The 21,782-nt window shown below is 44.5% G+C and overlaps 2 protein-coding genes and 3 long non-coding RNA genes across 9 annotated transcripts in view; 3 read left to right on the top strand and 2 right to left on the bottom strand.

The window, feature by feature from the left end:
* LOC147191666 (E3 ubiquitin-protein ligase RNF34-like) overlaps nt 1-514 on the bottom strand; it is an 11,155-nt gene extending 10,641 nt beyond the window's left edge. For both annotated transcript variants that reach the window (XM_086135825.1, XM_086135826.1), the window contains exon 1: nt 395-514. In XM_086135825.1, the coding sequence (XP_085991951.1) occupies nt 395-400 (6 nt within the window). In that variant the 5' untranslated portion in view covers nt 401-514. The remainder of the gene's footprint in view (nt 1-394) is intronic.
* LOC147191665 (uncharacterized) overlaps nt 1-5,816 on the top strand; it is a 15,633-nt gene extending 9,817 nt beyond the window's left edge. For 3 of the 4 annotated variants that reach the window (XR_015103582.1, XR_015103579.1, XR_015103580.1), the window contains exons 5-7: nt 2,845-3,008; nt 5,390-5,594; nt 5,675-5,816. This is a non-coding gene — a long non-coding RNA (uncharacterized LOC147191665). The remainder of the gene's footprint in view (nt 1-2,844; nt 3,009-5,389; nt 5,595-5,674) is intronic. The other variant, XR_015103581.1, reaches the window with a different exon arrangement.
* LOC147191662 (leucine-rich repeat-containing protein 75B-like) lies at nt 3,395-21,782 on the bottom strand. Its single transcript, XM_086135827.1, has 4 exons — nt 21,320-21,782; nt 16,466-16,594; nt 13,782-13,894; nt 3,395-6,035 (listed from the first exon to the last, which is right to left on the bottom strand). The coding sequence occupies exons 1-4, from the start codon at nt 21,614-21,616 to the stop codon at nt 5,435-5,437; spliced, it is 1,140 nt and encodes a 379-aa protein (XP_085991953.1). The 5' UTR covers nt 21,617-21,782; the 3' UTR covers nt 3,395-5,434.
* On the top strand, nt 11,058-14,519 carry LOC147191664 (uncharacterized). The gene is made up of 3 exons (XR_015103585.1): nt 11,058-12,026; nt 12,144-12,252; nt 14,467-14,519. It is a non-coding gene; the product is annotated as an uncharacterized LOC147191664 (long non-coding RNA).
* LOC147191663 (uncharacterized) lies at nt 15,302-21,385 on the top strand. The gene is made up of 3 exons (XR_015103583.1): nt 15,302-15,587; nt 15,727-15,856; nt 20,893-21,385. It is a non-coding gene; the product is annotated as an uncharacterized LOC147191663 (long non-coding RNA).

Below are 21,782 nucleotides of genomic sequence, written 5' to 3'. Positions count from 1 at the left end.
CCCCCCCCCCCCCCCGCTCCTTCCCTCCGATCTCGTTAGAGCGGATTAAAGCGATGAATGGAAGGTGGCTGCAGCGTCTTTGCATCCACTGAACTCTCCAAGTGTGTGTGCGGGGGGCGACTTCACGTTTGCAGCCTTTCTCGTTTGCACCGACCACACACACAAAAACGCACACCATGACCCAAGATAACCCATGACAAGTCCCGAAAATGACCACCACTGCACTGAAGGGGATCTCCTTATATAACCCCGTGTAAACTGTAATCAATCACCTTAGCAGTTGAGCTGTGGCACCGTGCGTATAAGCTCCATAAACACAAGTGAGTCAATGACATGTCACCAGAAACAAGTACTGTAGATGACATTGGGGAAGCCGGGGGTGGGGGGCACTTACCTTCATTGCGCCTCCTGTTCAAGGAATGTGCAGGCTAATGCAGGAGCCACGGTCATCGCAAGAGCACGCACACAGAGTCAAACCATTACGTCTTGCCTCTCTCCTCCCTTTTTATGTTTGTGCTTTGTGTGTACGTGTGTATGTGTGGAGTAGGTACAACGTCATAACCAAAGACGGGACCGGCAACCAATCAAAACGCGCGTACAGGGGCTGTGTGTTCAACAGCCAATCCGTCTTTACGTAACAGCGCCGGGTGGAAAGACGCATGTGCGAGTCCTTGGCTCACGCGTCACGTTTTTTGTTTTTTTTAATCTCCACACAGCGGCAATTCCTCACGGTTGGCGTTTTTATTTCCTTCTCGCCACCAGTCAAATAAGGTGAACCTCGCGAGCTTGTTTTTGACGTGTCATAAATTTATCCACGGCTGAAAAATACTTTAGTGCATCATTTCAGTCATCTTTCATGACCATTAATGGATTTATGAGAGTTAGTTTGTGTCCGATGCAGAACAGAGATTGATTTAAGGTATTCCTTCCGTTGCATAACCATTACTTGCTGGGGAGACTGGGTACCTGTAAGGACAAAAGAAAATACTTTAGATAGCATAACACAATCGCTTCTGAGACGCTGGTTATTGTCCTACCCCCCCCCCCCCCCAAAAAAAAAGTGTGTAATTAATGTGCTGTAGTTTTCCAAAAAGATGCTAACGGAAATTATTTTCTACTACCATCATGACATAAATCATTGGTGTTTGTGTGGGGAATTCGCGTCCTCTTGTGACGATACTAAAAAACTTCAAGCATTTAGCTAATCAGTGAATTCAGTGATCAATGTCAAGGATTTGTCATCCACTTTGTTTGAAGATCTCTTCACATGCGGCCTCTTCGGAAAGTCAAATCTCCTAACCTTTATGTCACTTTACCTTCACATTTGTTGGATTACGTCAGGTCACATTGTCTGTTGTAGTACTAAAACTGAACTGTAAGAGGCAGCATGGTGCCACTGGGCAGCCAGACTGCCGCAATATACAAAAAAAAGAAAACATGGCAGTAGAAATTTGGATACCTGTTGGATTATGTGGTATTTTTACAGAGTGGCAAACTGTGAGACATGTTACATATACTGTTTTAGGCACAATTTAGACTGAACTCCAAATTGTTTGAGTTTGGAGGTTCCACTGTACCATCGTGATCACCATTCAGGGCCAAGTGTGCCTTAGGAGAGGAAGATTTTTCTGCCATCTCACACTTGATGATAATGGACCACATTTGGGTATGAGACTCTTCTGCAGCAGCAGCAAAATCATCACTGCAGGCAAGCAAAGAAATGATGCAAATGCCCCTTTGAAATTCTCTATGCCATATCACATCAATAGTGACCTGCTGTTGGTTTAATTTCACAGCCATTTTGGTCTAAATATGTTCCAAGGCCCTCAGGCCAGCACTGACACAGTTTGCCATGGATATTCCTCCACACTGTCGGGAACATCAAAGATGGTGAGGAAGGGGTTTTATTCAATGTACCCTGGTAATTCATTTACTAGGTTTGAAGTGGTTGGATGTTTACTGAATCTTGACTTGCCTCCCCTGTTGACTTGCTTCCTGGCTCCACTGATGCAATGCTTTGTGATTGGTTGAATACATATAAACAGGATTGCTCAAAAACCTCAAAGCAATTTCAGTGAAATTTTGTGTAAGGCTAAAAAAACAGGGTAAAGGTATTTAGAGAGAGAGAGAGAATCCCTTATGTGGATTGATTTTCAGTTTGACACGGGTAGCTCAGTGTCATTGTCCTTCCAATGAATTCATCAAATGGAGCCATCTGCAGAGGAACATGTAAATCCATTTTTCGTCACTAGATGGACTAGTTGCCCTTTTTATAAAACAAATACAAATCTGCTGCTCCGGTCCAACGAGCAACAGCAACTAGCGTCAGCATTGTGCATGCAGAAATGATCACACAAAGTCAATGAATGGAACGAGTCGTTCATTGCCAAAACGCCTCTCAAATATCCACACCGCTTTCGCCACGATAACGCTGCCATATTGGAAATGGTCCAATAAAAAATATACAGTGCAGTATATACAGAGCATTAAACATTGTTACCATAAAAGGACACCCGGGGTCGCAGTTTGTGCCTCGCCAAGTTTGTTTGGTTGTGAAAGTCAATTGGCGAATGTGCGAGTGCGAGTTGCTGATTAGAATTTTCCAGTTCAGTGGCCTGAGGCAGATCAGATAGCTGAGTGGATTTGTTTAGTAAGTGTCTTCCACTCAAGATTCACATTGCAAGGTTCAAAGGTCGGTGCTTCGAGGGACATTTGAATTTTATAGTAGTTTTTATTGGCAATCATAATGTAGGTGTATTAAACCACAACGAGACATGCCCTGAATTGAAGGTATTGACTGATGTGTTGACTTTTGTCTTTTCTACTTGCATAAACATGAAACAGTGAAAGCCTGGAAAACTTCCCGACTCGAAACGTTTTCCAGCTGACACTCGCGGCCTTCATTCAGAGGGACAAGGGATCGGAACGAAGACTGATGGCTGCAGACTGCACCCACCGGGTGAAAACGCCTCGCTGGCAGGACGTTGGTATTATTCATCTCGTGACAGGTCGGCTCAGGGCGACATTTCTTCACACACAACAGATGAAATGCTGACATGCAAACGTGCCGATGGGGAGAAAAAAAAACAAGATGCGGCTGTCAGCATTTTGTCTGCTCTCTCTCTCTCTCTCTCTCTCTCGCTCTCTTACAAACGCATACATGATCACATTCAGATTGTGTTTGTTTTGCTCTATTGACAAAGAAAGCCGGTTAAATATTGATTTCCTCTTCTATCATTCCACTCACAAACCCACCGAGTTTAATTAATTTTAACCAATATAACTTACTGTGCAAAAGTCAATGGCCATCGTTAGGTTTGTTGCGTTATATATTTGTTGCCTTAGTGAAGTTCCATGAAGGTAAGGTTATGCAAAAAAAACCAAGATATATGTATACAGTAATTGTAATTTTTAATGCATCTAATGGAACAAAGGTGCTGATACAGGGCAGTATCTGTTCATTTCCAAAGCCAACATATACAGTAGTAGAAATCCTCAGAACGAGATTTTCAAACAGAGTTTATTTCGGAAGCAACAGAAGGTAAAGATCATCTTCATTCTAAAAGAAAGGTAACAACTCCATTGATAAAAGCTCTAAAAAGAAAAACTTGAGCTGATGCACACATCACCTGATCTGTAGAAAATGATCAAAATAATAATTTATAAGATAAAGTGTTTCATTAACTTTCATATCAAGAAAGACTCATTAAAACAAAGTCTGTTTATTCCGAGGACTCGCTGTCCTTAAAGTGCAAATGAGTAAACATTTCATTTCTGTGATCAAAAGGTACCGTAGTCTGTTACACTGCGTGCCAGCTGATGCACATTCTAATATTACAAACACACACAAACACCAGGCATTCGTCTCATTAGTATCCTAGCACAAAAAAAAACCAATAGCACGCCAACAAATACACAATAACACAGCAACAACAAGAGGCAGGATAAAGTGTCACATTTTAAAAGAAAATATATATTTGTGGTCATGTACATTAAAAAAAAACATGCTACAACGTACAGTTTAAAATGTGACAATTTGTACAGTTTAAAATGTGTGTGTGTGTGTGTGTCTGTGTGTGTATTATATATATATATATATATATATATATATATATATAAAATATACACACACACACATGCCAGATTGCCATCCTTCTTGCCCCTATAAATAAATAAACTCAATCGTCATAAGCCGTCATCAAAATAATCTGGGGCTTGTCCTATTTACTGAGAAAAAGTAGATTTGAGAGAACCCAGGCAGTAATCAGTTCAGTTGGATGGACATATGCAAATGTGTGTGCGCGCGCGTGTGTGCGGGTGCAGATAAACACAGCTACAGTCAAAAATACCGTTTGTATCAGCTATCCATTTTCAATGGGGCGTGTTCTCTTTATTAGTAAGATGGAGTCTGCTGACGTTTGGCAAGAGACTCTGGCTGCACCTTGGACTGTTTTTCCAGCCACTTTCAGGGCATATATAATACAGACACAAATGGTTCCAATTTGGAGTGTTCAATGAAGCTATCATGCATTTTTTTTTTTTATCTGAGATGAGTACAGTGAGAAAACCCATGCGAGTATTGGAAAGCATGCCAAGGGTTCAAACCCGAACCTCAAAACTGCGAGGCAGATGTGCTCACCACTATATCAGCGTGCTGCCTTTGTTTGGAACATTTATGCCATTTTGAACTTCAATGGAATGACAATGTTTTGTTTTGTGGCTCTCCTCCTACCTAGAAAAGGCTAAACTATTGTACCCTGTTCTCATTTTGTGTACAAAAACAGTTGGGAGTAAAAATGTTTTCAACATTTTGTAAATTCAACACAATGGGCTCCGGCACGCCCGCAACCCTGGTGAGGATGAGCGGATTAGATCGTGGATGGATATTCAACACAGTGTTGACTTCCTGTTTTATTTTGAAAGCCTCATACACTCAGTCATGTGCAGTAACTCTTGAATGAAATGCAACCCTCCGTTTTTTGGCACCTCAGCATCTGATGATCAGTGTTTGGAACGGATTGTGTAAACTTTGTATTTCAAGAGCGGTTAGTCACGTGGACTGAGAGTTTGTTTTCTGGAGGATGAAAACGAATCATTTCCGATGCCAGGAAGTCGGAAGGGTTCCCATTGTGACCGTGTAAACATATTGTCAGTGATTGCTAAGGTGTTCTTGTGCAAGGCACTTAACTGCCCAGCTTTTCCACGGGTCGGCAAGAGACTCGGTCAGTGGTTTCACAAGTCAGCTTCCTCAAATTGGGGTCCTCGGGGGTTTCCTTGGATGAAGAGTCCGCAAAATAATGAGCAATGAGTTATGATCTTTGATCATTTTCAACATGCCTCTACCTTAGCTGTCCAGAGGGACAAAACTGCATTTACTTTTTATCTCAAGGGACAAGACGAAGAGCCAGGAAAGTCAGTCAAGATTTCTTCTTGATCACCTCCCACAGAAGGCCACCTGCACATTCCTGGACGTTCTCTCCTCCGTAAAGCCCCAAGCTCGCAACTCCAGCCTGTCGTCGTCTTCGTCTCGCTCATCCTCGCCCTCGTCGCCTTCCTCAAACACGCTGGTCTCCTCCACGGAAGTCTCCATATTGGTAACGTAGCCGCCGAACTTTGCCTCGTGGTACTCGTATATGGTAGGCAGACTGCTGCATAAACCGAAACGTCTGCGCAGGGCCACCAGCAGGGGCTGCGGCACGGTAAAGATGTCCACGTTGTTACCCAGGTCGATCCACGCCAGGCTGGGGAACTTCTTCGGCTCCTTCACCACCTCCGTCACATCCTTGAGGACGGCTGCCGTCAGACGGTTGCCGTTGACGGCGAGCGTGGTCAACTTGGGCAAACCGCTTAGGACCGGCAGGAGCAGGCGCAAGCTGTCGTCCTGAAGGCCCGTGAAGCTCAAGTCCACAGCCGACACGCCGTCGCTGGCACCCTGCAGGTACAAGCCCACGCGGTGGACGTCTCTTCCCGAGAGCGGGATGCCGGAGAGGTTGACCACATCGCCGGCCAGCTTTTTCTTCAGGGTGGTCTTCAGGCTATTTGGGAAAAGGAGAGAAACTAACGTTGAGGCAGGTGGAGGACTGTCACATGACAAGATGGTGGGGGCACGCTGTCCCAATAGACTGCAGGAATTGCAAAGTATGCAGAAAACCCCCAAAAAGAAACCCCCAAACTCTAGGAGAGCGTAACAAGCGCTGAGATCGATAATGCAATGGGAGAATTAGCATTTCAATGTGTCTCAATCTTGAGTAATGGCTTCTGTCTCTTGGGTGCGAATGTCATTTCCGTGAAAAAGAACCGCGAAACTAAAGATTGGGGACATGACAACGATGGACTCGCGGAGTGGGGTACAGAAAAAAAAAAAGACAAGACAAAGACAGTTTGTAACATGAATGTCAGCTGCGGTTTCAGTTTAACACCCCCCTCCCCCACCCGCATCTCTGAAAAGTGACATTCAAGGAGACTTGAAGACGGCGTTCTGCCGGGATTAGCCGCAGGCCGTGACTTCTTGCAGCAAGCACATAACAACACAGACTGTCAGAGGCTCTTTCAAAAGAAATTATATATAGATACACATTTTGGTGTACTGGCGAAAGTTCTTGGCTAATTAGCTCCCGGGTGTCCCTCTGGATCATCTCCCTGCTCATTAATTTGCATGCAATAAATACATTTGTCACCCTTCAGGTTCAGTCCAGGACTAAAACACGATCAGCACTGTGATTCGGGAGATGATTGATGAAAGCAACGGGTTATACTTCATCTCCTCCTTTCATATACTCCGTTCATCTTCATCTCATATTTTTCTTGGACGGCTCATAAAAATTCTCATTTGGCCTCCCAACCCTTAAAGTAATTTTTATAGATTATTTTATTGATATGAGAGTTCGCCTGCCCGTGGTTCATTCAGCTATTCATCAAGTGTTATAGGACTGCTCTTAATGATGAATGAGTCTGTTTCGTCTGCTGGGTCGTTATATTCCAATTTGTTCGTTTTGTGGCGTGCGCGGGGGAATTAAAAGGGAAAAAAGAGGAAGAATGTTTTCGATGTTTCCCCTCCTCCAACACACCTGTTTCGAACGATCAGGGTTGTTACCAGGCTTCTGCAGAGCTTGCTGATGAGTCCAGCATTTGAATCGGGTTCGTTGTAAGAGGGGAAACATCTAAAACATGCGGGGTAGCGGCCCTCGAGGACCAGAGTTGCCCCCCCCACCCCACCCCCCGATGTAAAGTCATCGGAGGTTTCGACTGCCCTGATAGCTGCTGAGTCGCAGCATGAGGTAATAATTCGTTCAATTGAAAAGGTCCGCTTTCGAAAATGTTTATATTGATGAGTAATTCCGAGTGTGAGCAATGTATTTATAGCGGGTGTTTGCTCAGCAAGAGGTCCTCCCACCCGTTTGTCTGGGAAAACGATATCCTGCACAACCAACAAAGTCGAGCAAGATTTGTCCATGGACAGAGTGGTGGTGCAGAGTGTGGGAGTTTGGGTGTCGGGCTGCGTTTTTTTTTTTTTTTTTAATGAGACAGAAAAGGGACGACTCCACACTTTGCTTCCAAGCACGTTGCCTCGGGGCTGCGTGGCCACAATTCCCACCCACAAGCTACTCATTTGGCCGCGGGCCCGCGATTTGCATTTTCTGAAGAAAGCCTTTTTTTTTTTTTTTTTTTGGTCCACAACCCGTTATCATGAGAAAAATGGCAAACTGTGGCGGCGTCCTTCTGAACTTGCGAGCCCCGTAAATGATGTTAAAAGTAGAAACAGAAGGAGTGGTAGAAATATTCTTAGCCAATGGGATGCCAGGAAGATGCTAGGTAATAGCCAATGGCGGAGCAGTTAGAAATATGTTGCGTTCAGGAAACCCCGTTGCTGCAATTACCAGCCCGTCCTGTATTTTTACTTTTCGTATCTCAACAAGAGGCAACATTTTCCTGTTGAGGCGTTTCGTAACTTAAAAAATTTGTATGAAAAGACGTTCGTAAGTAGAGGTGCCACGGTACTCGTAAATGCAAAGACGGCACGCATGCCGCAGAGAGGAAGACCAACTATTGACATGGTTGGCAGCTAACTGTCAACAGTGCAGGAATCTAATAAGCGCCGAGTCGCGCGTGTCAAACTATCGGCTGCTTACATATGGCTGGAGCAGACAGTCTAATTGCTTTTCATAGCCCCGACTTTCCTCGGGGATGTTGTTAACTTTCATGCACGGAGCAAGGGTGCTCGCTGCTGTGTGGTTATGTAAAGCCCAGAGATGGGAAAGGAAGCGTCTGGGGTCTTTGCGATATTGAAATAGAACGCAGGCCGAGGTGGGGGGCGGGGGGGGGGGGCATGCTGCAAAGGCCATGGCAACCGAGAGAAAGTGTTGGCCTAATGAAGCTGTCTTCTAATGGGCTGCGTGGTTGGAAAAGAAAATCGCACCGAGTCACATCATTGTTATAGCAGAGGCTCTTATTGTTAAATGATGCCAATATGTGATGATACTCGAGTTTTTGATGACTCGGTGTCATGTTTCTGATGGAAATCGACTTCTGTTACACCCCCTGGCAACCCGCGTATCAGCAGGCGCACTTTTAGCTTCGTTCCAGCTTGGTTCTCATCTCTTCTAAATATTTTTTTTTGGGGTGGTGGGGGGCAACTCATGTACTGTATATTGCATCTCCAGAGTGACAGTTAAAAGCATGAGGCGAAAGAAACTTGTAATGACTGTCCTCCTACGCAGACTATAAGTTCCCCTTCATTTAGTCTCATGAATGAGTAATCTACAGGGAGACGAGAGGAACAGTTTGCGGTTCTTTATTTCCTCACTTCGAGAGGAGGTTAAGGCTACTTTCAGTTGTGTACCCTTTAGTCCATTTGATTTAAATCTCTTGTTGGTTTTCCTCCTCGGTGGAGTATTTGGATTTCTTTTTACTGTGGAATCCAAGTTGGTTTTGGTCAACCTCTCTTAAGGATGCGCTGCGTATTTGTTTTCACTTAGTGGTTCTCTGTCATGAGCTGTGCTTTTGTTGTTTTGCTCTGACTGGATTTAGTTTTGGGTATTCCCTCCGTGTCCTTTTTTTCTTGTCAGGCCCGTTCGGTATTCGGGTCCACCTGCGCTTGTGTTGACCAAACGGCTCCCTCGTCTAAATGTTTCTCAGTGTCTCGTCAGGATTCCTGTTTTCTGTCTGTCTTTGTTGGCTCATCGTTTGTTGCTCTCTGTCCTTGTCCAAGTCGAGTCACGTCCTGCTGAAACTGGTCGCGACTGTTTGTTTTGTTCGTTGAACCTTGGTATTTTGGACTTTATATGGAATTTGGTAGTCTTGATTAAATCCAAGTATGAATTGGAGAATGACTTCATCACGTTTGACCTGACCTTTGGGGCTACACTTAAAACCCGAGTAGATCAAAACAATTGTAGCTCGGTCAAAATGTGCCGACAAAGTTATTGCTTGGAGGCAGTGACGAATGACTTTCAGGGTTAGTGTTTGAATTGAATAGTCATTTTTATGCGGTGCGGTTATTTTGAATGAATCTCAATGTGACGCTACTTTCAGTTCAATTTTCAGCCCGCGTTGGTGAGTGTTATTTGCCCCGCAGGGTGAGGTGTGACACATTTTGCCTGTGCTAATTGCCACAAATATCCCAGAACCACTACGAATTTTCTTGAACAAACATAAAGTGAGCGTACGCCCCGACAGATCGTCATCCAAGATTATGTAGCATAAAGTGGGGAGGAGTTGTCAACCTTGTCGGAACCGGTAACTTATTTTACGGGAGCCTGAGGCAGCTTCAGACAAGAAACGCAATTAGCTTAGGATCGTTCTTAAAATAGTGTTGACCCCTGAAGATCGGCAAAGCACCGGAACACGAGTCAAAGCGACTCATATTATGAAACTGCAGCCTGCAGCTGGTTTATTTCGGTACTGCACTTAACTTTTATTTCCAAAACCTGCATTTGACGGTTTGGAAAGGACGTTTCAGGAAACATACGGTTCACTATTCATGAATCCATAAAATCACTTTTTATTCTGATCATTTTTTGTGGAACCTGTCACCATGGTATTTATGGGGAAAAAAAGACAAATTAGCTTTTTTTTTTTTTGTGGTGCTTTTTGTAATAAAAATGCCGCAAGATGCCACCACATTCCCGATTGTCTTCCTCTGTTCCGTTACCAGGCGCTTTCTCCTCGCTGACTATAAAGAGTCCATTTTGCTCGGTTATTGCCACACGCAGCAGTGCTGCAGTTGGAGCTTAGGCTCTGGGGAAACGGGGCTGTCAAACTCGGAGATAGAGGAGGCGGCGGAATCACTGCAAGGTTGCTGATTAGAGCTCTTGTATTCACACAAACGCGCCCCTCCCCCCCCCGTGTTTTTTTTTTTCCTTGACACGTTCAAAATCACTGGAGAGTTCTCACCATTTTTAGAAAAGAGAAAATACATCTCAGAACTAATGTTTGAACTGCTATCCTTATGTTTGCTGGAACTGGTAACTGCTCATAGACTGTCACAAAATTACACATGTAAATGTCCCATTAGGGTAATTTCATTTTTTTTTCTCCTCCGCTGCACTATTTCACACATTTCTTGGATTGTTGTATCCCTGGAGTTACTTTCAATGTTTTTATAATAGGTGTACAATTTTACACGACTCGATATCATATTCCAATCATCCAAAAATATTGTTGCTCTTTGCGAGCACTTTTTTCGATTGGACTCTGATTGCAGGCACGATTTCACACCGGTGGAGGGATCAGAGCGGCTTCGCGAGATGACTTAACCTCGTTTGTCTCGAATCGGCATAATAGCAGAGCGATTGAGGAAAGCGAGCGCAATTACGCTCGGCTTTTGTCTCAGAGCGGACAACATTACTCAGCTGGTGAGCCCCGGGCGGCATTTCGGAGCTTTGTGGCGTCTGATGATAAGAGTGAGAAGAGTTGTGTGGTCTTGACAGCTGTTTGGGCAGGTGTCACCCGCCGTGTGTGAACGTCGACTGTCGGAATTTCTCCCACAAGCTGCTTCCTTTCAAAACCCGCCCTCTGCAAAATCATTACGCAATGATGGAGGTAGCAGCGTTTTCCGTGTCTTTGATTTTCATGAACTGTGGGTTTGGGAAGCCCTTTGTGACCCTTTTGTGTGTTTAAAGGGCAACGTGACTTGAACTTGTTTCTATGTTGGCCCATCAAAATCACGCTTGACGCGGAACGGCAAGCCTGCATACTTTGACCTCATCGCTCGTCATGGACATGAATAATTGAGGGCTTCCCGTGGTCGACCCGAAGCTCCTGGAAAGACAACGATGAGCAGGAAAGTCCAGTCGTTATGGCACGGGGCCAGAATGACAATTAGGCCCAGGAAATGTGGACAGGCTCACACAAGATTTGAATGTGATTTCCTGGAGTGTGGAATTTGATGATACGTGGCTTAAAAAAACTAATCAAAACAAACAATTCAAGACTTGTAATACCCCAGATCGTAAACGGCTCTTAACCTCCTCATGAACCAGCCTTGATTGAATCTTGAATGAAACAAAGACGAGTGTGATCTTCACGATGTGAACCCCCTGCGAGGAGTATAAAGATCACCGGAGCCCATTTGCACCGTATTCGAAGCTGTGCGTTCCCGATGTCGGTTTCATAACTGTTCCTTGACATAGTAAAGCAGCCCTTCCGCGATACACGGTTATGTAAGGCAAACTGTTTTCTGTGTCTTCTGTCGCAGCGTCGCTTTCTTACAAAGCATCCAGTTTGTCACTCGGAATCAAATCATGGCCGGATTCGCAATTTAGCCACCGAGCACTTCCACCCAGCTGCATATTAGGACAGTTTGTGCAACGAGGTCACTGGAAATGGGTTAGCGATGTCACCGGGCAACGAAACGGAATCCGTTTCATATTGACCGCGCTTGAGAAAGATTGTTTGTTTCCTTCCATTCTTTTTCCATGTGCCACCTGTATGTTTTGCATGATGAGCAAATGTCTCCCAATGATGCCGCTTAGCCGCACGAGCAGCCCATGAGAGACGTGTGACGGAGTAGCTCATCGCCGGCAAAGGTTTGTTGCACTAAAATAATACACATTACGAATGGGGTTTTGTTTGTTTTGTTTTTTTTTTTTTTTTTTTGGTTCTTGGCTGCTGTGACATTAACATTGCAAATTTTATTTATTCAGTTTCCATGAATGAAGTGACTCACTGGGATGTCAAACACAGCGTCGCTCTGGGGCTGCGCCACTCAAAGTGTACAATGGTGAAAGTCTTCACCAAGCCATCTGCTAAGAGGTTTGTTTTCTACCCCCCCCCCCACCCACCCACCCCAAATGTGTCATTATCCCGGAGGAATCCAGTATTCAATCACGCCGTTTGTCAATCCTACCAACATATACAATCAGTTAAGAACGTGATCCCGAAGCCTGTATTCGACATTTAAATTCAAACACAAGATGACACCAAAAAAAAAAATGGAAGAGCTCAACCGGCCGTCAAACAATCTGTAACTCATCTGTCATTCTTTCACGTGGTGATTTTTTTAACACTGAATATTTTGATGGCAAAATACATTTCGAAATCCTAATTTAAAAAAAAAAAATCAAATCAAATGAACCCTTTCATGCACCTTGTAACCTGGCAACGTGGTAGGCTGTCCACTGTTGTCACCGCTATCCCTGAAAGGGTTAAGACTGTCACCGATATATATCATGGAGCTCTTTTTGGTTGTTGATGAACCGTAAATACCAGTGCTACTGCAATGCCCTTCGTTCATACGGTGATTCCTTCTTTTTTTTTTCGTATTTAGCTGAACCCTTAAGCCGCGTGCAAAGTAGTAAAGTAGACCTCAACGGCACCTCCGCTGGTGGCAGCCCAGTAGTGCACTCCACCTCAACTCGTTTGCTTCAAGCGGCAATTAATCAACCATTGAGTGGACCCGATCAAAAGATTACTTTGCTATCAATCAACGGTTCTTCAATTATTTTGCCCCATCCTGACTAAATCGCGCGGAATTTCAGGTCGCATCATTGACACCGGTTCTTGTCTGTTCGAATGAGTCTTCCTGCGTGAAGTGCCGTGATAGGAGCAGATCTTTTTTAATGAGCTCGTTGTTTTTCGCAAACATGGCGAGATGAAGGCCGGAGCGACGGAACTGTTGTTTATGCCGTCTTCAAACACCTCGAGGAGCCTTCGACAATGTTGAATCTGTTTTGACTCCGCAAATAATTGGCTCAAAAAGTTCCCAGTGTGTGCGGGTGATGTTTTTAAGTGGAAGTCGACAAGCAACGTTCGGGATTAGGCCTTGTCAACCAGTGTTTTCCTCCTTGCAATCCGGCGCCTGCGGTATCTTATCTTCAGGTATCTTAAGCTCCTTTTCCACGCCGCATTTCATTTCGCGGAACACAATGCTGATAGCGCATCGTCAATGTTGAAATTCAGGCATGTCAGAGCAGCGATTCACAATCAAAGGCTCGAGATTCTGTCGTTTCTCTTGGATCATGACGGAACTTACACTGGTGTGACTCCAGATGGTGCCTGCAGCTCCAAAATCTAAAATTCGATATGGTCGAAGCACGAACGCTAATATTGACCCTGACGGGGTGGCCTCCGCTTTAAAAAGTGTCCCTGATTCAATGTAAAACGTGATGCAGGATAATAAAGGAGCACTTCTCCATACTCCCATACACAAATTCAGATGAGTGTTTCCGAGAGGCTTTAAGGAGGATTTATGACTCTCACAAATGTTTACGGCGAGGATGTGCCCCCGGGTATGCCAGGGAGCTTCCATCTGAAGAGTGATGATGCGGCGACAACGCTCTCACCAGGCCTGAGACTTCCTCCTGGGAACGCTTTGTCTCGTCCACTTGGAGTGAGGAGTCAGGTGGTAAATTAGCTGGCGGCAGATCTTGTTGGTGGACTTGAGGGAGTCCGTCTCCTGCAGCAGCACAACGGACACGCAGTGAATCGCAAATCTCAATCAAACGGAGCGTTCGGAAATGACGAAACATCGGACGCTTGAAGGAGCGGTTACTTGATATTCTTCTTGTCTTCCGAAACTAGCCTACGGTTGAGAGAAGAAAAGCACGCCTTTATTTCTATAAATGAAGCAATATATGAAGAAGGTTTGCTGAAGGTCAAAATGAGTCATGAGGAATCCGAACAACAAACAATTGATTGGAATCGACTCTATTTGTTGTTTACATTCCTTTGAAGTCAGAAGTGGGACCATCCGCGTCCCACTTCCCAGTTTCCTCAAATGCCGCATCAGTTCTCTGGTTCATTTCAGTCCCTGAAGACTTTTTTTGGGGTTGTTGTTTTGTTTTGTATTTTTAAACCAGGTTATGGTGGAAATCTACACTGTTGCGAAACATCTTTCTGATCTTATAAAGGAAACTGCATTTTCCTCCCGGCAACATGTACTTTGTGGTCCTACTGGCACTTCCTCCTTCATCCTCCATGTCCTTCTTTTTTTCCCTCTGTCTTCCTCTGTCACTATAAATGGAATAGGTGGCGCTGAGCTGCGCAAATCTAATTAATGCTACAACACAACAACAAGAAAGAAGCAGTGTGGCAAAGAGAGAGAGAGAGAGAGACTGGGGAAGGGTAAGAAAAGAAAAAGGCAATTTAACTTCAAGCGATTAACCGTTTCAGCCGCCGCTTTGTGTCTTGGGTGACAAACAAATACTGTATGTCTCAAACCTAAAAACAGTCCGTGCTGCCATTTTTAGCTATCTAGGTGACTGAACACATCTCCTCGCATGATTTGGAACGATAGATTCAATGTCGCGCGGTACCCATGCTGCATCAAAACACATGCTAGACTAGCTTATTTTTTTTATATTAACAAGTGACCCCATATGCAAATTCTCCCAAGATCCAAGCTGGCAACGAACTCGGTTGAAACTCACTTCACATCAACACTGCCATTGACGGCAATAGAAGTCAAAGGTCCATTATTTCATCTGTTAATGAGTTAAGAAGCAGCTTGGCAGATAGTGAATAATTAGTCAAAAAATAGGCTTCAAGCTTTTTAATGTCACACTAAAATTAAGTTTTCTGTCAAACTAAAGAGAAAACAAAAGGAGTGCATGTGTATTTAAAACAATCGCATAGCTTCGCCTCGGGAAATTCCATTTGGATTAATGCTCAGGTACAACGCAATACGTCATTGACGCGTCAACGGTTAGCAACGACAGTTGCGCTTTTCGATTCCCATTTGTTTATATCATTCAAAATGTGTCTATGTTGGATTAGATTGGCCACAGCAGCTGCTGCACATGTATAATGAGCATGCAGACCGGGTCCCGTCTCGGGTCACCAGTCAATCAAGAGAACGCTTACGCCCACGCCGAACGTTCACTCTTCTCCTCGTGGGCATCCCCTTTTGCAAACGTAAACAGCGATAAGATTAGAATTGCTCACAGGTCATTATCCTCGTGGACTCAGTGAGTCAAAATGAGCTCCCGGCGAGTTAATCTTTAGGCCGACCTTCTTTTCTCAAACTGCCGATGCCAGATAGCGGTCGTGGCTGCCGGGTCTGTTCTGTGAAATTCAGCCACTCGGTTTATTTGGTGTCTTTCTCTTCTTCGCGCCTCCATCGTGGGGAGTTTCTTATTTGTGTGCCAAAGGTGAGCTCGGCTGCCAACTTGGATTCATCAGGGGTCTTCATGCATGAACAGAAACCGTAAAATACAGATAAAATTTCAAGTCAGACTTTTAGTAAAACGTCCAATGTTAAGATTTCCTAAAACGGTTCTCTTCTATTAGGGCAGGAAAGCCGGCACAGTGGTGCCCTGTGGACCAGAGTGAATCCAGACCGATAGACCTGATATTGGGAATTTGGCAGACGAAGGCAAGCCGGCGGACCTGCAAGAAGGAGGGCTCTGCCGATGTGGAAGTAATCACACTCGACTGCAGTCACGGCCAATCGCATACATAAAATAGGTCTGACGTACGCCACATATTTTCCGCAGGGGCACACAATCCACGTGCCTGTGCCCCGATCAACTTTCCCAAATTACATGACGCTACCTGCGTCAATAGTTTAACGTGATTCCAGCAGACAAAAACTTTACTCTCGCTTCAGGCGCCACATTTTCAGAAGCGGCAGGTACATATCTAAGCCCGGCATACCACAGAGAGACAACCAATCTCCTAAACAAACGCACTGGGCTTTGTGTCATTGAGTTAGACTCGTTGTGCAAGTATTTAGATTTTACAGCCAGTTTCCATCAGCTCATCAACAATTCATCTGCTGAAAAAGTGCCTTTAAATATCTTTGCTTGACTTCACTCATGACAGTAAGGGTGACGCTCTATTCACGTTCTTCTTTTTTTTTTTTTTTTTTGCACATACGGCGGGTTACCAATGCCACACACATTTGAACGCTTTCGGGGACAGCGTTGACTACAGTAGACAGCTTATCAGGTTACAGGTTATCATTATCTGTGCATGAAAGTTCTCAAGGTAAAGACGAAGCATTTTAAAACGGGTTCCAGATCCTCACCCTCTTAGGACATTGCAGGTCTCGGGCCAAACTCAACAGCAGCTCGTGTGAGATCGGGTCCACCAGGTTGAGAAAAGCCGCATTCTTGTACAAAATGTCATTGAGCGACGTTCCCTGGAGTCCCAAATCCTGCAAAGAGAGGAATGTTCAAAAAGTGGCCCTTGGTGAAAGACTAATCTTGGCGTCATAATCATAAATCTACATCTGTGTAAAAAAAAAAAAAAAAGAGAGATTCTGGTCAGTAGAAGTGTAATAGCCCAATTGCGATGTCCCGATCCAGTATGAAAATCATGACATCATCCTCAAATTCCGTTCACGTGATCTCAGCTGATTGATGTCGGCATTTTTGACGCTCTCTTTTCTTCTTAATGTACTCCGGAAGTATCGGGATTAGCATGCACTCAAAAATCAAGTGACTCAGACTCATGCCCACCCCACCCTCCAAAAATGCGATTGGGGCATCCCTCGTCATTAAGTATTTGGACGTTGTTATTTCCCACCACTGCTGATATCGAGCAAGACGACAGGAATGTAAAGCAAAGCCGTGCAGAAGCAGGGCACATCTCAGGGGACCGATGGTATTCGCAGTTCTTTAACTCTAAATACAGATTCATGTTAGAAAAAAAAAAAAACAACCCGATCCAGCTCTCAAAGAATACCATCTTGCCAAATAGTGTGATAATGGACACTCTAATACAGACCGGGGGTTGGAGGTTATGTAATTTTCTGCGCTCTCTGACGGGCCAAACCCTTTGAGGGGACACATAGAGGAGGGGAAACTTCCATCAGCATTTTCTCCTCCTCTGGCTTCTGACTTGATTTATTACACTGGACCTCGGTGGGAGTCCCTAATGCTGGTCTGTCCTCCAGGCCAGCTGGCCCTGCGATACACGTTGTTTCATGCCCAGACGAAGTCTATTGTATTATGATGCGGCTACAACGCCATCAGATCTAATTCCAAGGATTCATTTGGCCGCTTCCCAATTGCAAGACTTCATATATTTTTCCATTTGTCCACATTCCCGTTTTGGTCATGGACTCGGATCCGATTGAGGAAAAAGAAAAACGTCCTTTTGAAGGCTGGGCATGTAATTTGATCTCAGAAGTGTTGCCTCTGCTCGCTTGTGCGCTTCATTAGAATCCAATTAGACACGTCGTCAAGTGTGACTGATCCAGGCCGGCGTTTATACTTTGCATCCGGGAGGAAATAAATACGCGTGGGGTGATGCCATATTTTGCGCTCAAGTGCAGCCGTCGATGTTCTGCGATTGGCCGGCGACCATTTTCAGGATGAGCTTCTTACCAAAAGTCATATAGAGTTAATTAGAGACTAAATTACTACCCAGTCGTAAATGTGAGATTGAAGCTGCCATTTAGAAAATTCCCTGGAAGTCATTGGCCAAATTTGTGTTGCATTTCATTCAAAACCCTCCTTTTTGTCTCCGCCATTATTTATTCATGAAGAAAAGTGCAGCGCAATCGGTAAACTGTACGTCGCGTGATATGGGAGCCAACCTATTATTGACTCAACAAACCGTACACTCAGGCGGAACAAAATTTCAAAAAGAATCTGATTGCGAGTTGAAAATTGCATTACAATGCGACGCACTGTCGGTTTGAATTTGACTAATCGTTCGACTCCTCTGTACTGTAAACAAAAGGGAACGCCTTCCTCCATGACTGGCTCCAGCGACATTTTGATACTGGCTGATTCTTCCTTCACTTAATGAATATCTCCAACACCCCAAACTAATTATGTTCACAACCTCGAGGGCACGTGTTGCAATGGAGATGTTATTGGTTCCTCTCCGTAATGGCTTCCCACCACGCGAGAGAGACATGTTCCATCATCTCCGGGCGATTATCTGCAAATCCTTCTGCCTCTCAAGAGGGGGAGAAAAAAAAAAAAAGCCGCGTCGAAATCACGGAGCATTAAAGAACGCTTAGCTCTCTCCCGTCGGGCCACGTGAGGGTCGGAGAATACAAATAATACGACGACGCAATATAACGATACTCGCAGGAGTCGCTTACAGTAGTTGCGAAAGTCTTCATACCACACCGTGGTGGTTAAGTCACACACTGCAGAAAGATTCGCATTGAATAAAATCATGATTATGGTATGTTGTATAATTTACACTATTTATAACGTAGTATTATCCTGGTCTAAAAACAGAATTTTTTTGAGGTGAGAAAGGTTTAATGTAATGCCATTTCCATTCGTTTCAATGGGGTGCAATTTGGGATGCAACTGTTTGGAGTTACGAGCATTCAACTCATATCTCGAGGCACGACTGTATGAGCAGTTTCAACTGTAAATCGACCACCAATATCCCAAAACACTTAATATCATTTCAAAGGCATCTTAAAACACGACCCGAATGCTCTGAAGAGCATTTGGACACGCAGCAAAGACTCTTCTTAACTTCCAGCTAACAACCCAGGCTAAATTTAGCTCCTCCTGACACTACCAAGATACGGATGTATCACTCCAACATCCTAATCTTGACGCCAATGACGACTTTCCTACAGAATTAGCCAGAAACTTTGCGGCCACTTTGTGGCATTGTCGGTTGCTCTCGTACGAGTGTAAAAATAAGGCAAGGGGAGAGCCCAGGATCAAAGGATCCCTTTCTCATCTTTTAAGTGAGCCACTGCGTAAATGCTGCTAACGAGCACAGGCAGACACATCGGTCAGAACGTCTTACAGTTTAGCACGAGTCACATCCTTTCAGTTTCGTGCAAATCTCAATTTGAAGACGTCTGTTCATCCCACACCGACCTGATGTATTGTTTCTCGCTTCCACTGGAAGTAAAGTTCAGGTTGTTGTCGTCGTCCCCCCCTCCCCCACCTTAACACCGGGGAGTTCTCTTGATCAGAAGTGCTCCCGTCAGAGCACCCTGACTGTTCCCTGCCTTTGATCAGTGCAAAGCTACCAAGAGAAAGTGGAAAGCTCAAGCTGAGCTGTAAAAATGGCGCTCACTCTCATCTCTCTAGTTCGGCTAAATCCAACCCCCCCCCCCGCCCCCCACACATCCTCATCCATGGAAAGTACGGATTAAAAGCATGGAAAGAGTTACACAATCGTATGGATTTGTGATAAGAGATGCATGTCTGTCAAGCGGCCACAAAATGACACGAAAGAGGCAGCTGTGGAACAGATGTTTAGCCGTTCCATTTTGTTTCATGAGATTTACAGTGGTTTATATTACAGTCCAACCGATATGGACTTTTTTTTTTTTTTCAAGCAGATTCCAAGATTTGACAACATAAAATTCAGAACACAGATTAACCGGCCAATGAATTTAGAAACATTGTAATGTATAAACTAACTAATTTCTGGGGGCCCCTTCATGATTAGAACAATAAAAAATGGATTACAGGCAGAATGTCTGACTGTTTTATGAAACTTGTATTTGCCTAACTTCATAACAGAGAAAACCCAGAAAAAATGTGGCAATTTTTATTTATTTGTGGGGGGGGGGGCGGCAAATACACAATGTTTGAACATCATCTTTATCCTATGTTGTAACAATCAATCAAAATAACAAACTCCACATTGGAAGGGCAGAGTCAAGATTTCTTAGAAATTGAAAAGAGTGTTGTTAACAACCCTGCCCAATTTGAATGGTTCAAGAAATTGCCACGCAAGAGTAAATGAGGCTCAGCAGACTGACGATGCTCACCTTTGCATACAAAGCCCTCCGCCGACTGGAATGTATCCGTTTTTTTTTTTTATCCCGCCTCTCTTCCACTTTTCTCTTACCCACACTCACAGCTAACAACAAGGCGCTCTAAACAGGCCTCGCCAGCGGATTATCCAAAAGCAAGATGCATATTCAGGGTGGAGACATATCTTGCTCGCTAACCGCACCTCGCCACACCCAAAAATTAAATAAATGTTAAAAAAAATCCAGGTACTGAAATGGTGAAAAACAATGTAACGATATATCTCCACAAGCAGGCACAGCGCCGAGATTTTCCTCTCCCAGGGCTAAAAGGGGGGGGGGGCTTGAGAAAATTATATAGAAATAAATATCAAATCAAATGCTGGAGGGGCTTGACTAGCGCCACACAGATTTCTGACATGGCGCTAAGTAAGGGATGGAAAAACGACAGTATTTCAACCACAAATGCGCATAACGCATGCTCAAACAATCACTTAGTTTGATTCATCGCCCTCGGAGGGAAAGGTGGAAAAATAAGAGCATCCAATTAAAAATAATGATCTTCCAACATTAATTCAATGCTTCTCATTTGCATTTTTTTTTTCATTTTTCGAGAAAAACATACCAAATCATAATGTGAACACCGCACCCGATGACATTTGATGTCATGCAAAACACATTCAGCAATTTATGTGCACTAGTTTTCAATCTCTTATTCTTTTAAAAGGCTCATTGGACCTTTCGTTCTTTCCGTTCCGCAGATATGAATAAACATGTCCCGCAGACAAAACGGATGCCTTAGTCAGACACCATTGATCACTTGTAAGACTCAAAGAAGTACGCTGACTCACAAAGTGTAAAAGGTACACTCATTTTCCGCAATATTGGGTACAAGTAAATGTCTGCCTTTGCAAAGATAACAGAACACACATTCTTGGCATTCTTAAAAATGTATGTGCTGTTTATATAATATATATAATTATACTGTATACACACACACATGTTTACAAAGTCCAGAATGCTTGGTGTGCAAATATAACCTCATCTAGAATGAACCTGTTGTAGGACCGGCGCTTGATTGTCATGCGTTTGTGCATGCGCTTAGTTACAAAACTTCAAAGTCAGAACAAAGTAGGGTAGAAAAAAAAAAACCGGTCCATTGGTGTCTCTAACCCAACGCCAACTTACCATTCTCAGCAGTTTGAGCACTTCGGCCGCTTTCTCGGATCTGTGCTCGCGTAGATGTCGCTGGATGTCGCGGATCCAAGCCACCCGCTTGACGTACGGGCTGCGGTCCCGTTTGCGCAGCATCGCCGGCAGCTTGTCGGACTTCAATATCAACGAGGTAAACGACAGATCGCCCCCGCCGCCGCCGCCGCCGCCTCCCCTGCCGCTTTGCAGCGGCGCGTCATTCCTCTGCCGCCGTCTCTTGGTCCATTTACTTTCCAGATTTCGACTTCTCTGCCTGCTCAACTTGGAGCCCATCACACCTGAGAGCGCGCTTTGTTGTTGTTGTTGTTCGCCAAAACATGACACTTTTGCAGGCGAGCGCGCGCAAACGCATCCATGCCGAGGAAAGTTTGAACGCCGCGCAACGTGAATCGGACGTGAGAACGATCGGAGCGTTGAGCCGTCAGCCCCTCGTGCCCCT

The sequence above is a fragment of the Hippocampus guttulatus genome, chromosome 17 (assembly GCF_054856545.1).
Source record: "Hippocampus guttulatus isolate MCC_2025c chromosome 17, RoL_Hgut_1.0, whole genome shotgun sequence".
Classification (NCBI taxonomy): Eukaryota; Metazoa; Chordata; class Actinopteri; order Syngnathiformes; family Syngnathidae; genus Hippocampus; species Hippocampus guttulatus.
Note: the sequence above shows the minus strand (reverse complement) of the source record. Positions and strands in the feature narration are given on the sequence as shown.